Source organism: Cibotium barometz, chromosome 4 (assembly GCF_041138505.1).
Source record: "Cibotium barometz isolate CiBa-2024 chromosome 4, ASM4113850v1, whole genome shotgun sequence".
Classification (NCBI taxonomy): domain Eukaryota; kingdom Viridiplantae; phylum Streptophyta; class Polypodiopsida; order Cyatheales; family Cibotiaceae; genus Cibotium; species Cibotium barometz.
In genome coordinates, this window is record NC_141049.1 from 17,983,072 (window position 1) to 17,998,985 (window position 15,914).

Consider the following 15,914-nt stretch of genomic DNA (forward strand, 5'->3'; position numbering starts at 1 on the left):
ACAAGGTCTTTATATTTCTGAAGAGGGATTGATTACAGGGGAATATGCTAGACATTTTGAGAGGCTGGGGAGGAATCTTACACTCTCTCTCTCTCTCTCTCTCTCTCTCTCTCTCTCTAGGGTCAATAGGAATACAAAGGGTCAATCAAAGGGACTGTTTTCTCTTATTTTTTAGAAATCAAATTTTGCAAGGTACAGTATTCAAATAGTCATAAATTATAATTTTCTTATCCTTTCTCAAAAGTGACTGTTTTGTTTTAAATTAAATTAGGAATGTAATTAAATAATCTCTACACATTTTTCAAGACTAGAAACCTCTAAGGCCTAGTCTTTATCCTTTTTGCTTTTAATTTAATACCCAGATCTTATTAGAACCTTAGTAAATTATGAAACCCTTTGATTATCTTGAACCTTATTAAATTAGATGTTGAGATTCCTAAGCATAGAATAATTTATATTTAATTAAATTATGGGGATAGTCTTAGGATAGATCAAGTTTTAGAGAGAGAAAATTGATCTAAATGCTCTAGATTAAGATGAGTCTAAGTCTAAATTAGCCCTTAAGGTTATATAGAGAGAAACTAGCATTAAGATGAAAAAAATATCTTAGCTTAAATGGGAATTGTTAGGATTAATAATTAGAATGGTTTTTGAGAATTGGTGCAAATACAACCAAAGAATCACAGAGAGAGAAAACGATAGAAGGAGAATTTTAGAGAGAGAAAAGAGAATTCTAGAGAGATAAAGAGAAGTGATCCTTTAAGCAAGTTGGGTTAGGGTAAATTTAGGTCAAAACCCTAAAATTACTATGAAAAATCAACTTGTATCAAATATGCTAAGATTGGATCAATCTCTCATAAGGAAAACATATTTTTTAGACAGAGAAAATCTTGATTAACTCTTAAGTTAGGAAAATTGAGAGCACCCTAATCAAATATAGGATTATATCTCAAAAGAAAAGTCATGTGTGTCCTAATAGAGGCCATTTCATGGTGAACAAGGACAAGGGTCAAAGTCAAGATTAAAAAAAAGTAGGGATTGATGTGCTCAATTCAAAGAGGTCAAATCATTAAGATTTGTGAAGTTGATAGAAAGGGAAATAACTTGAGAAATCAACATTGGAATATTTTTAAGGGATCTTTGAGAAAGGAATTCCTTAAACTAAACAAAAGATCCTTAAAGATTTTTGACATAAAGTTAAGCCTCGAAAAAGAGAAGTAGGTCAACCTTAAGCAAAGTTGATTAGATCGGCTTATGGAATCAAGACTTGGAAATGATCCCAAGAAAGGGAGAATCTTAAGGAGACCTGGACATGATCTGTTATGGCTGGATAAACTCAACTTGCTCGGAGTTTCAACTGGAGAGTTGTGATGTCTCATCGAGCTTGCAATGATTTACACTGCTTTGGATTAAAATATGGCATATTTTAATTATAATTATTCTTATTTATTTGGAATTTTTATATTCATGTAGTGAATATGTGTTTGTTTGTGGAAGCTTGTGAAGGTACCACACAGGTTTATGGATTGTCATGTGGGGTGTCATCTATGGGTTGCATCATGTGAAGGCAACCATTCCACACCTTCACCCCTCTCAGCCGAACATGGGTGTGCTCCTGGCAATTGCTGTGAGGATAGGAAGTAGCTCTAGTGTGAAACATGCAGCATAGTGCCTGGTGGCTAAGTATGCGTGCAGGTACTAGATATATGTGGCTCCTAACATCGGTACCTGGAGTGTTCATGCTTCCAAGATAGGTGACGACAGATACAAGAGACTCCTAGGATTATTTGACACTTGTGTTGATGTGAATGTGAGACAATGGGCTTCTCCGGTCATTATGATGGTCCAAGAGTGTTGAGGCTCATTGGTGCCTACCGTCCTTGTCTAAGTTTCATGATCGTGGTGCGAGGAGATTTATGATGATGATGTGATGCCGATGTTTTACTTGGATATTTGATATGTGATGTGTGACATGGGCATATGATATATGCATTAAGTATGTTTTCTTTTAAAATGATTGTTTTACAAAAGAGTGTATGTGTGAACTTATTTTTTTTAAAGTGGTGTGTGTGAATAAAGTGGCAATTTTAAATTATGGGTGTGCAAGGCTCCATAGGTCCAATGGAAGGGTAGGCCCATGGGATTGGATGGGGCTAGGTTGAGCCTATGGATCTGGTTGAAGGAGAAAAAGGATTGAACACTAGGAAGTGGGTGGTCGGTGGACCCAAGTTGTGGGTACTTTCCACATGAAACAGAATTGTGTTATTAGAATGAGAAAAACTTGAGATGAATAATTTAGTTGGAAAATCATAATAAGGATAAAAGAGTTGTCCTCGTAACCGAGGAGTCAGGACATCTTGTTGAGCCACTTGATGTGACGTGCTTGGGAGAATTTTGAAGGGAAAACACCTAGTGGAATCATTCACCTTTCCTGTGTAGTAAGGATTATTCTAATCAGACTCAAAGAGCTGACAGAATAGTTAAGCGTTGGGACAATATGATATGAGGCCCCGAGTGAGTCACTCTCCCCTTAGTGTGATTCCATTGTCATAAATAGAGGGGTAGGGGTTTCATGTAGATAGCAATTAATATTCAAGTAAACTCTCCAGTGATGGTATTCTTTTTCCTTAGCCTTTTTTACGTATCTTCTATATTTGTTATACATATAAATATAGAATTTAATGTTTACAACAAATTTCATGTTGCAATCAAGGAATAAAAACACTACTAGAAGTTAAATTAGCACACATAAGGCTAATGAATAAAATTTTCTCTCAAATTGCTAAAAGAAAGCTATATGATTTATATTTTACTTTTTTCTCTCAAATAGCTAAAAGAAAGCTACATGATTAATATTTTACTTTTGAAAGGAAATATGTCAAATTAATCGAGAAAAAATAATCGTTTCCCTTTTTTATGACTTGCCTTTTTGGGAAGCAAATGACCATTATGATGTAAAAAGAGTGTGCCTCAACAAGAATGCCATAGATGGTTAACTAGTCTTATTATAAATAAAGAGCTATTTTTAGGAGAAAACATACTGGAAATTGGCTATGAGCATTCTAGAACGTGTAGTGGGAAAGCCATTTTCATAAGCACCTAAAAAAACCAAGAAAAGAGACGGGTAAAAACGTTTGATAACCATTACATAAGGCTATCTCTTTAATGTTTTCTTTGATAATTATAAGTGTTGTTTTTTAATTTGTTCTAATTAAGCAGTGCACTCAATGTTGTGAATGAATTCAATATAATCTTTTATAACAAAAAAGGATTGATTACTCAGGGGATTGACTATATGAAAATCTTGTGTATCATGTGTTTTTAAGAGGTATTTAGAAAATCCTTTATCTGAATTTAATACTTTAGATACACTCCTTTTGTAAATTGGATATATAAAAACTACCCCTTTTTATGGGTATGTATGTAAATTCATGTTTAGGGTTCATTAAAATTAAAAACCCTTATACTGAAGTCATGTGATATTTGACAAATTCCTAAGTGAACTCCCCCAAATGCATTTATGAAAAAAAAATCAAGTAGATGATTTGTTTGGATAAATAAATCACAAATAATGATATATTTATTAGTAAGATGGTAAAGAAATGAGTTGATTTCTGAGAAAATAGTCAATACTATCTTGTTTGTGCATTGAAAAATGATATTATAAAAAGGAAATATATAGTCTAAGAGATGCATTGTTTAAACAAATATAACACCGTGTATGATGTTTTCTTAATAGTTACAATAACAAAGGTAAAAAAGATCTGACAACTTAAAAGTTCCCGCTTACTTCCTCATCCAAGGTTTCTTTCGCAAAACTATTGAAGACATGTTTTGTAAAGTGTTATTTCTCGTTTAAATTAAGGATACATATGTAACTTAAAAACAAGGAGATATCACTTGTATAAGGAGGCTTAGATTTATACCTACCACATAACTATAACTACATGAGCAATGAGCAAAACTAATTAAAACAAGTTGGTAGGTTGATCGAGTAAAAGGGGTTCTAGAATTCACCAAGATCCTAATTACCCCTAAGCATTGTTATTGATGCTTAGAAGTTAAAAACAAACATCATCAACATTTTAAAAAGTGCGTGTATGATTGTTTTGTCACATGTAGTGTGTTGTGAATACAATACCCTTCCTTGTACGTTAACGTGTCATCAAATCAATGCTTTTGAGATTCTATTGTACACTAGTGAAAACTATTGACTTAACATGTCTCTATTTATTTTTGAGCTAACAAAAATTTCTGCAACAACATTTCCTACAATGCCTAGATAATTGGAATATGTCTAATTCATGATCTATGTAGTATCACCTTTGAAGCATCCATGAGTTATGACCTGTTTATCCAAAGCAAGAAAGTGTCATAAGTGCACATCATTGTACCTGGCTTTGCGAGTCTAATCTGATTGTTGTGTGTGCAAGCACTAAAGCAAGCACTAAAGGCATGAGTGAGCTTTTAGGTAGTGAAGGCATGAGTGAGCTTTTAGGTAGTGAGGCACTAATCTCAAACAAAAGAGAATGCATCATGTTGATGTGGGAGACAAAAGTAAATGTTATGTGATGCAAAACTGTATGAGATGATGATCAATGGAGGGTCTACACACACTAAAGAGATGCAAAACTGTTTATAATAAGACGAACTGACAGGAGGTTAGGATTAATGTAATCAACAAAAAGTTAGTGTTGTACTTATTTTGTGAAGGAAAAGGTGTGTGGAGAGTGGAAGGTGACATGTGAAATGGGAGGCAAGTAATCCTAACTTGCTGAAGAAAAGAGGATGGATATGCCATGAATTAACAAGCAGTTAACGAGCATTAGGAGAAGGAAAGGGCTCTGAGTGGGAGTTCCACTGAGCTTAAAAAGCAAAAGCCGTATAACGGATCCATGATTTTGTCAGCTGACTTACAAAACCTTCTAAATACAATGCTTGGCTTGCCTGCACCAAGTGCATGCTTTGGCCTGGTGGGCAGTAATTATACGCACGGAGGAGGGTTGGCAGCTATCCAATCATGGATCGATTTGCTGTTAATGATCGTGATGATGACACCCATGCTGGCGGCAAGCAATTCAATGATGCCAGTTGCATTAAACACGACATTAATGATTATGAGCGTCCGGTTGAAGATGATGGTAAGGTGGCGGCGGCGGCGGCGCAGCTGGCGGCGAAATTCCTAATTGAGAATGATGAGACTGAGACTAGCCCGCTTCTTTCGAGCTGCGAGAAAACTGAGAAGGGATTAGCAGGCTCTAATGAAGGTGATTATAATCATAATCACGATCATAACAGTTCTGAAGGTTGTGATTTGCAGCACGACGTCTGCAATCATCGTCATCATGCAGGTCGTCTGCTTAATTATCTCTACATCAGCTACTTGCTATGTCGGTGGGGAGACAGGTTCTTCTCTCTTTCTTTCTCTCTCTCTCTCTCTCTCACTCTGTGTGTGTGTGTGCGCGCGCGCGCGTGAGCAGAGAGAGAGAGAGAGAGAGGGGGACAGACACACACACACACCAGCCCAATATGCTTTTCATGAAGCAGAAACATGAATAAATAGCTCCAACGAAAGAAGATGCACACATCTGCATTAACAAATGTAACAAATTTAACATTTTACACTGCACTGCACCGAGAGCCTGTGCTAAAATTTGTAAATTTCACAAAGTAAGTTTTTTTTTTTTAAAGATTCTAGTGTTAATACTTTAGTTCTGTGATCTACAAAAGCCCATAGCTCTGTGTGTGTGTGTGTGTGTGTGTGTTTTTGAGTAAATTTTTTCCTGTGACCATCCAATATCCACACCCTTTAGAAAAGTATTCAAGGGGATCTTCGAGTCTAACACAGACCAGCTTGGTAGAAAGAAAAAAAGAAAGATGTTTTAGTGTCATAGGCACATGCCACGGCCAGCTACCGTCAAATCGGGCAATCTTGAGTTGGTGGACATAGGCACATGCCCAGCTACCTTCAACTTGGGTGATCTCAGCTGCCCACAAATCTTTGTATTCAGATAAAAAGGGCCAGAATGTTCTCCTTGTGGATCAGGATGATCAAGAGTGTTGGAAGGTCTGTTGTTTTTACATTACAATCTTCTATCAGGCCATGACCAGGTTGGAAGACAATTTGAGGAGATTCTTGAGCTACCGAGGAACGTAGGAAGATCTTTGTTCAAAGGCCCTCTCCTACAAGTGTGGGGAAAATGGGCTCTTGTTGCACCCTTCTGCTGCAAGCAAGGGGAGGATGACCTATCATAGGAAGGACGTCGTTATTCAAAGCCCTCTTTTACAAGGTATTCCTATAAGGAAGGAAATTCTAGATCTCCCCAAAGGTCCTTTGTGTGCCTTGCACGAGGTAAAACAATGGTCTTCTCTCTCACATCACTACATGGTAGCAGCTGGACATGTTAATTCAAACGGGCAGGATAGTCTTCCTCTCCCAGTCTAGGCTACATAGGTCAGGATGGCCCCCTCCTCCTCAACTTATGTAGTCTTAAATCACTATTAGATAATTTGGGAAAAATCTCATATTTTGGGAATTTATCACTCCATTTAATTTTGTATATATCTTAAACATGCCAACTCCAAGTTTGTCGGAGATTGTAGATCTAGATTCTATTCTTCAAGATCTTTCCAATGATATGTCACATGAGGGGGTTTTGATAAAATTTTGGACAAGTTCACCATGATCCCATTTTTCAAATGGAAATGGGTTTTTTCCCAAATTATCTAATATGGTGTTTGGACTTCCTCCGGAGCTCAAGCAACCATGGAGGGAGCCTTCACTTTTTGCTTGCTGTATTGCTGGTTTTCTTGCAGATCATAAGTCTAATGAACCTCCCTCCCTCCTTTTTTTTTTGAAAAAAAAAAGAAGAAAAAGTCATCATAACCTCGGCTTTTTCATTTATACAATCCATGTATGACATCATATGATGTGAACAGAAGGATTTACAAATGCTTTGATGTGACTTCGTATCTGTCATCATGTACAGAATGTGGGAGTTTGCAGTTGGCTTGTTTATGCTTGAGATTTGGAAGCATTCATTGCTCTTGGCTTCACTGTACGGCCTTGTGGAGACTGCATCCGTGGTTGCATTAGGAGTTATTGTTGGCGAATGGGTCGACAAATTCCCTCGACTAAAGGTCAGACTTTTATCCTAAAAGCAAGAACGAAATGTGCATTACAGACAGGTGAAAGCCCATGTGGCACGCCATGTCGTAAGCTAGTAGCTTGGTGGCCTTCCCTTTCACTTTCTATACATTAAATAGAGGAGTGTGTGAGTTTTCTTGAAAAAAGATGAATCATTGGTAATGTTGAAGTATCACAACTCTTTACCTTCTTTTCATAGCAAGGTTTCTATGCAGGTTATACAGACTTCTTTAGCATTGCAAAATGTATCTATTATTGCTGCAACTTTGGCCATATTGATATTACTTCTGCAACCTTGGCCTACGGCTGGCGTTGGCTTCAAAGTCTTTAGGGCTCTTGTAGTATTGGTTAATGTACTTGGTGGGGTCTCAGCTCTAGCAAGCCTTGCAACCAAGATATCATTAGAACGTGATTGGTAATTCTCTGCAGAATTTAATATTCAATACTAGTCTTTCTAGCATTTTCTTGGGTTAGCATGTGCTTTGACAAGAACCTTACTTGTGATTGGGAAAATACTAGGCCTTAAACTTGATATGTAGAGCCAGTGAGCTCTAACCAGATTGGTTCAATCCGGGGTGCCCATGAGCAGGTACTGAGATTGCTCCTCTCTTCACGTTCTCCACAAGTGTCACGAGCTTTTGTGGAGAAAAGAGAAGCGTTGGGCTCTATTTATGGGAGGCAGGCTCAAAAGTCTGCTTTTCTCCTTTTTTTAAAAATCTCAAGAGAGTAAAAATTTTGAAACTTTAATGTGTGCTTTTTTCTCAATCTTAGTGTTAAAGAGTAACACAAGTCGTTCTTCTATTCTCAAATTGACCAAAATATCACTTACATGAGCTTTTCTCCTAGGTCCCAGTTTTATCCTTGTTTTTCTGCTTGCTTTTTTCCCATGCACTCATGCCCTAGGTACTGTACAGACCTGCGCACCTCCTGTACCGACTGTACTGATCCGTATGGACACCACCATCATCATCAGTACAGATTGTACCTATTCTCATGACATGTATGGATGGTCCTGTTTGAACTGTTTTACAGCCCTGAAACGGGGCTGGCAGCAGTGTATGGCCTGTAGAAACCTTAAAACAGGCTGCCCACAATCATCCCTAATAGTTTCATGCGCATAATCATGCCCACACACACATTCATGTGTGTTTGTGTCCATACACAAACAAGTGTAAAACCTGTCACAGAAATGGGATAAAAAGGAAAAACCTAGGAATCTTGAAAGCATACATGCACACAAATCCTCTCTATTCTCCTCCTCCCTCGGGACCTTACCCATGTTCATGCAAGCACAACATCAGCACCCTAATCTTATCTTGAGCATGTATCAAAAAGTGAGTCTTATGGAGAATACCTGAATCTCAAGCAAACCTTGGGAAAGCCGATCGGAAAGCTTACAGAACATCATTCCGTGCCTTGTACAGCCTCTTGCTTTGGTTTACGGTTTCTCTCATACCAACTGTCAGGGGTTTGTTGAGAACCTCTCCAAGATCCCCTAAATACATAATAAACACATGGTTAATCCACATTAATATCGGTAGGCTCAGGCTCACCACCCCCAACAGTAGATCTGAGAACGTTGGATCATCCCCGAGCATAGGCTCTCGTCCATACACACCCAACCAATAGACCACCCTTGTGTCCCATACCGCTGAGACCCATCCCGAGGGACCGATGGCAGAATCACTATGCACTCGCAGGAGTGGGTTAGCACTCTCATGCCCCTGGTACTGATCATCATAGCACAAGGCTACAAGGCTACTCATAACCCTCACTTATATACGTTTTTCCAATAAAAGCTATACTTATGGGATGATTCATTTATATAGCTTTTTACAATAAAAGCTATACTTATAGGATTATTCACTTATAACTCATTTATGAGTTATTATAAACCTTGGCCCTTAAAATCAGCCTGCTTTCCTAATCCCCAGGCCCCGTAGCCCCCAGATTAGGTCAGCTTACCTTGTGGTTGGGGGGGCCACACACAAGTGGCAGCGGGCAAAGGGACTTTGCCAGTCTCAAGGAATAGCCAAGTCGATGTCGACGATGAGGTTATCCCCCACTTGAAATCTGATGAGGCACTTTGATTGTAAAGGTAGGAGGAGCTAAGAACATCGGACCCAAGATCCGAGAGATTGGGCCAATCTGGAGCCTAGGAGACCCAATAATGGATATGGGTGAGGGAGCCCAGTAAATGCTTAACGGGGAGACGGATTCGAAACCAAGGGCTTCCATAGGCTTTCCTCGTCCGTTGTGGGACTGGTGGTCCAAGCTCAAAGAAAGTGGGTCCAAATGTGTTCTTGAAGGAGGTGTCAAGCTTGCAGAGAGGGGCCTCAGTGAAAGATCCATCAAGTGCGTAAGGTGCGGGTGGGGGTACAATTGGCGATGCGGGTGAGTATGAATCCTTCCACAGCCCCCCCTAGTCTGGAGGCCGCATATGTTGAATTTGCCCAGAAGTGCCCTACTCTTGATCACTAGATTAATAATGATGCCCAGCCCATCCTTATGTAACTGAACCTGTCAAGCTCCATCTTCCTCACATGCCGGGCTTGGCTGATGATATCTGTGATGCGGAGGTCCCCAAGAAACTCTGAATCTGGCTTGTTCCCAGATCGTGGCCTCTATTGAGGAGTAATTCCACACAGTCCAGAGCCACACTCATACATAGTAGTGAGTGAGCGGGAGTGTAGAAGGACAATGCAAATGTGGAGGTGGGGGCAAGTGTCTGCATGAGACCATCTCCCTGCTGTTCCCACCCTTTCCCCTGTGCTCTTTCCCCATTTTCCTGTGGTCCCCACCTCACACTGCCTTCATCTCCCTTGCTTCCCCTGTTTTCCCCTTCCACCCCCGTCTCCCTGCTCCCACCCTTCCCCTGTGCTCTTTCCCCATTTTTCTGTGGCCACCACCTCACACCGCCTTCTTGCTGCTCCCTTGGTTCACGTGCACTTTTTAGTGGTACTAGGGGTGTCTTCTAGTCCTTTCCTTTTGGAGGACTTCATGGCAGTTGCGCCCTCTTCCTTGACCGAGGCCACCCTCAACTATCAATTCTCCAAAGCAGACCTCCAGCTCCTTTCCTCTTCAGTTGCCTCCCTGGAGGCTATGACCTTAGTCTGTAAGTTTGTCAGCAGCAGACCCAATCGGGGCCAGATCCATGACCTCCTGCAAGGCGCTCTTGCAGCGAGCAACGGCGTATCACTTGGGCATCCAGTTCCTTGGCAATGGATACATCCAGATCGAGTTCGACTCGGCCTCCCTTACAGAAAAGATTATGTCGTTGAGCTTCATGGGCTGCCAATGTGTACTTTGCCCGCCACATGCCACACAAGCTTTTGGTGAGACCACTGTATATTGGACCATGTATGCAGTGTGCCATAGTGCCCCCGATTGGTTGAGTTCTCCATACCTTTTGGTTGAGATCTCCCTTTGTGTGATTTTATTTTACTTAATAGAAGTCTCTTTTATGAAAAAAAAAAAAAAAAAGAGAGGTAGCAAAACACAAGAAAGAGGCTATAATTCTGCTAAGGTCCATGGGTGGTGTGGAGGAAGAGATCATTTGAACCAAGGTCACACTCTATGAGCAAGTCGCTCATCAGGTACATAAGAGAGTGAGAATTATTAGTTGAGACCTCCCTACCTTTTGGTTTGAGATCTCCCTTTGTTTGATTTTATTTTACTTAATAGAAGTCAAATATATATATATAGCATTTGACATCCAACAATTCCCGGAAATCGGGTAGTACATTACAAACAGCATGTAGTTTCATGCTCACATGTCATAAAAGAGTACAGTAAACTAATGGAGAGAAAACGAAGTAGCTAGGTACCTAGAGATGCATTGCCTTTGCTACTGGTTCTACAGAAATTTTGGGCCTTCCTCTCTCTCTCTCTCTCTCTCTCTCTCTCTCTCTCTCTCAGGCCATAACATTGTCTTACCCTTTTTATGCTCCACATCTACACGTTGGTCTTTTTCTACTTAGCTGCCAATGTTTGCATGCTCAAGAAAAGAGATTTTTATGTGTATTTCGTAGATTTTTGTGTTATGTAATGCCATTTTACATGGTTACTTGTACTATTGATGTATTACCACAGTCTCACACACCTTTGTGATCTTTTAAAGAGGTTAAAAGGTTTCTTTCTTTTAGTCTGTCTCTAAACACAAGATTGATGGTCTTTGGCAGGGTGTTTGTGCACTACCATGGTCTCACACACCTTTGTGGTCTTTTAAATTGGTTAAAAGGTTTCTTTCTTTCAGTCTGTCTCTAAAAACAAGATTGATGGTCTTTGGCAGGGTGGTTGTGATGGCTGCAGAAAAACCTTCAGAAAACCTTACAAAAATGAATGCGGTGATGCGTCGGATTGACCTTGCCTGCACGCTTCTTGCTGCAGTTTTTGTGGGATTCATCATGAGTGCAGTGTCAGTTGTGGCTTCTGCCATTTTCATAGCCACATGGAATATAACATGTGTTGGCATTGAGTACTGGCTCTTGCTAACTGTATACAATGAGACACCTAGACTCCATGAAAGAAAGATAGTATATCATCTAGCATCAAAACTTGAAATGAGCCCGACAATAGCTCGAAGTTTTTTGGGTGCTCCTCAAGAGGACATAGAACCTTGCTCAGATACTTCATACAATATCAACTTGAAGTCTTTTCAAGTGAGGATATTAGAGCAGCTTCGTGAGCATGGAATGACTTTGTGGCGAAAGTTTTGGACCCTTTCTTTATTTGAAGGCTGGAAGGTCTACCTGAGGCAGGACAACATGCTTGCAGGAATTGCCTTCTCTCTTCTGTCTGTCAGTGTTCTAAGGTGCCATTCTATGCAATCACAGGATAACTCGTTGAAATTTTGATAGTGTTCTAGCTAGTGTAAAAATTATGATTTTTTTTTTATAACACAGACATCATCTATATTTGTGTGTGTGTGTGGTAATTCTAGCTAGTTGTTGGGGTCCAAACTCACATTCTTGACAGCATGGTACGAACCCTTGCCTTGCGTGTCCGTGCACGCGTGCACACACGCACACGCACACGCACATATATATCTAGATGTGTGTGTGTGTTGGGGGTGTTTTAGCTGAGTGCTGGGGTCTGAACTTACACCCCTCCTGGGCAGCATGGTACCGTAGCCTCCCTTGCCTTGCCCATCAAAATAAATGTAAGATCTTAATAACACAGTAAACCATCTTTTCCCCTACAGTTTTGGGACTCTGATGACAGCAAGTTTGAAATGGAGGGGTTGCCCAGCTTATGTTTTGGGCCTTGCTCGTGGATGTGCTGCTCTGATTGGCATATGTGCCACCCTATCTTATCCATTTTTGCATGCCCGGCTACGAACATTGAAAGCAGGACTTTTTTCTATATTACTGCAGGTGAGATTTTGCGCTGTTCTTAAGGATTCAAATGCGTGCTCATGCACATGGACGTGTCGTGGGTAGAACTGTAATCTGCTTTACTGAGCATTTTGTGTTTTTGTTCATCCAGTGGAGCTTTCTCACTTTATGTGTGGTCTCAGTGTGGCTTAAAAACCTAAATGCTTCAATGGTAGTGCTGATGACTGGGGCGGCCTTTGCGCGGGCAGGCCTTTGGATGTTCGATCTGTCAGTTACACAATTGATGCAGGTATGTGGATATGTTTAAACCCCCCTTTGTATTCATGGATCCTTGTGCTGGAATCAAATTGAGCACTTTCTACAGGAATCTGTGCCCGAGGTTGAACGAGGAGTGGTTGCCGGAGTGCAAAATTCCATGCAGTCATTTTTCCAGTTGCTTGCTTTTGCTGTTGGCATGATTATTCCTCATCCCAAGGTATGCCTAAAACCTGCAAAAACTTGCCACTAGTTACTGCTCTAGTGAGAGTCTAACCTTTACAATTCTCCTAATATATGCTTGCAGGACTTTGACAAACTGATACTGATGTCATTTGGAGCGGTCACGATGGCAGCGGTTTTATATGCTATTCAAGTGTATCATACTCATCTAAACAGGGGAAGCCTTGTGTACTCTTTCTAGAATCCCATGCCACAAGGGTGGTGAGTGTTGTTCTTGTGGATCAAATGGCAACTGCAAGGTGCTTCCGCTAAGCGGCCGAACCAATGTGACTACAATTGTAATTGCATGTCTCTTGCATGTGTCCTCAAATGTAATCTTACACAGTAACCAACATAATTACAAAAACAAAAACAACCCAATCTCTTTAAAGAAGCTGGAACACAATTGCTCATGGCACACACCAACATCCTTGCAGGTGGCCTTCTGTATTTACAAGTTACTTAGACTGCATTCGTTACAAATTTAAAAGCTTTGCAAAGCACATTGTGAATATTTTACCAATCAAAATTCCACTATAAATAGAGTGTCATCTAAACAAAATTATACATATATGAAGTGTGTGACCCAATTCGTGCGCCCAAATTCGTACAAATTACCTTTGATGATTAGAGATGGAGGTTTTTCTGTCCTCTCAATCAAAATTCCTGTCTCAAAAGATCCAGTAGACTAAGTGCCTCTCTCTCTCTCTCTCTCTCTCTCTCTCCCTCTCCCCCTCCTACCCAATGTGCACCCTTAAAGAGAGGTAATTTTGCACCCTCTCTTTAAGGGTGCACATTGGGTAGGAGGGAGAGAGAGAGAGAGAGAGAGAGAGAGAGAGAGATGGAGGTTTTTCTGTCCTCTCAATCAAAATTCCTGTCTCAAAAGATCCAGTAGACTAAGTGCGAGAGAGAGAGATGGAGGTTTTTCTGTCCTCTCAATCAAAATTCCTGTCTCAAAAGATCCAGTAGACTAAGTGCCTCTCTCTCTCTCTCTCTCTCCCTCCTACCCAATGTGCACTCTTAAAGAGAGGTAATTTTACCTCAGGTATTGTGCACCCTCACATTGGGTAGGAGGGGGAGAGAGAGAGAGAGAGAGAGAGAGGGGTAATTTTATCTTGCACCCAACGTCGACATAATGTGCACCCTTAAGAAAGAAGGGAGAGAGAGTGCCCCGCTTCCATTTCTTGCGTTTCACTTCTTAATGTCTTTTACATACGTTTCACTTCTTAATGTCTTTTACATACGGCACCACTAGTTGTCTACTAGTATATATATATATTCTATTCTCTCTCTCTCTCTCTCTCTCTCAAAGTGTGGTAGATTGGTTAGCTCATGGAGTTGTTATTCAACACATCTTGTGTTTGAATCTCAGATAGATCATATTTGGTCTCTTGGGATTGTTCCTACGACGTTAAAAAAGCTTCTTCATCGGGGGTGTGGGTAAAATAAACAAAATGGACTAACCTTTCTATCACCTAATGTGTAGTAGATTGGTATGGAGTTGTTATTCAACACATCTTGTGTTCGAATCTCACTCCCATCGGATAGATCATATTTGGTCTCTTGGGATTGTTCCTACGACCTTAAAAAGGCTTCTTCTTCTTCTTCTTCTTCTCTCTCTCACTCCCATCGGATAGATCATATTTGGTCTCTTGGGATTGTTCTTACGACCTTAAAAAGGCTTCTTCTTCTTCTTCTCTCTCTCTCTCTCAAAGGTGCAATAGGAGAGAGAGAGAGAGAGAGGTAATAAGATATATATATATATATATATTGCCCCTCTCTCTCTATATATATATATATGTATATTCCTGTATTGCCTATATATATAGAGAGAGAGAGGGGCAATATTAGAATATATATATATCTATTACATATTAACCATGGACAACCAAGGCACAAGGAGAAGATGGGAGTATCTTATAGTGATGAGTGGACAAAAGATTTGGCCTCTCCCTCCTTTAAAAACCCCACGAGTTTCTTCTACTGTTCCCAAGGTTTTATAAACTTTAAATTTTCACCTCACACCTCAATGAACTACTTGTAATGTAACCTACGAGAAATCTAGCACAAGTACTACATTGAAAACTAAGCAAAATGTACTCTCCTAGCTTGATGGAAAGAGTTGTGGATTTCTCATGAAGGGTGAGCTTTTTTATATTTGAAAATGGTAGCTACATATCTCTCATGCACCATTAGCTATCTTTAATTTTCATGCATCGATTCATTTTCTCATGCACCATTAGCTATCTTTAATTTTCATGCATCCATTCATTTTCTCATGCACTCAACCACCTTCCATGCATCCACCCATACATTTAGTTAAGTAACACATCCATGCATGGCTAGTTAGTTCACTATGCTTACCTCCACATTAATTACTATATTTCAACCACCTTACATGCATCCACCTATACATTTAGTTAACTAATACATCCATGCACGGCTAGAGTCTTCTATTAGTTCGCTATGCTTGCCTCCACATTAATTACTATTTTTATTTCAAAAATTAATCCTAAGGTATTTACACTCACCCTTCAACCTTATACTTTAATCTTTTTTTTTCATTCACCTTTGAATTTAATTAAATGTGCACACTATGCACACCCTTTGCCAAGACTAATGCACACATATTTCTTTGTATATTTTTATAAATAATTCTCATTAATTATTTTCTCTAAAAATAATTCTTTAGAAAAAATTCCTAATATTATTTTTATTATTTCTTTCTCTATTTTTAACCTCAATGTGCAAGGGACTGCACATGTGCAGATAAAATTCCCCAACTTAATTTTTGCACATAGCAGCATGACTGTGCTTATTAAATTTTATGTTCTAATTTCTCAATTTTTATCTTTCAAATTTCCTTTAAAAAATCTCATCTTTGTTTAAAATCTCATATTTTCTCACTAGAAATATACACCAAAAATTAATTTCTCAGCCACACTAGGATAAGG

At 39.7% G+C, this 15,914-nt stretch overlaps 1 protein-coding gene across 3 annotated transcripts; it reads left to right on the forward strand.

Moving 5' to 3' along the window:
- Window positions 1–4,809: 4,809 nt before the first annotated feature.
- On the forward strand, window positions 4,810–13,489 carry LOC147638981 (solute carrier family 40 member 1-like). Of its 3 annotated transcripts, none has more exons than XM_086786224.1 (8): window positions 4,810–5,406; window positions 6,990–7,140; window positions 7,363–7,562; window positions 11,439–11,960; window positions 12,351–12,522; window positions 12,635–12,772; window positions 12,848–12,958; window positions 13,046–13,489. In XM_086786224.1, the coding sequence occupies exons 1-8, from the start codon at window positions 5,021–5,023 to the stop codon at window positions 13,160–13,162; spliced, it is 1,797 nt and encodes a 598-aa protein (XP_086642350.1). In that variant the 5' UTR covers window positions 4,810–5,020; the 3' UTR covers window positions 13,163–13,489. The 3 variants fall into 3 exon arrangements, with proteins under 3 accessions (XP_086642350.1, XP_086642354.1, XP_086642359.1); XM_086786233.1 differs by lacking the exon at window positions 4,810–5,406 and adding an exon at window positions 6,332–6,352; XM_086786228.1 differs by lacking the exons at window positions 6,990–7,140; window positions 7,363–7,562 and having other exon boundaries at window positions 4,816–5,406.
- The last annotated feature ends 2,425 nt before the right edge of the window (window positions 13,490–15,914 follow it).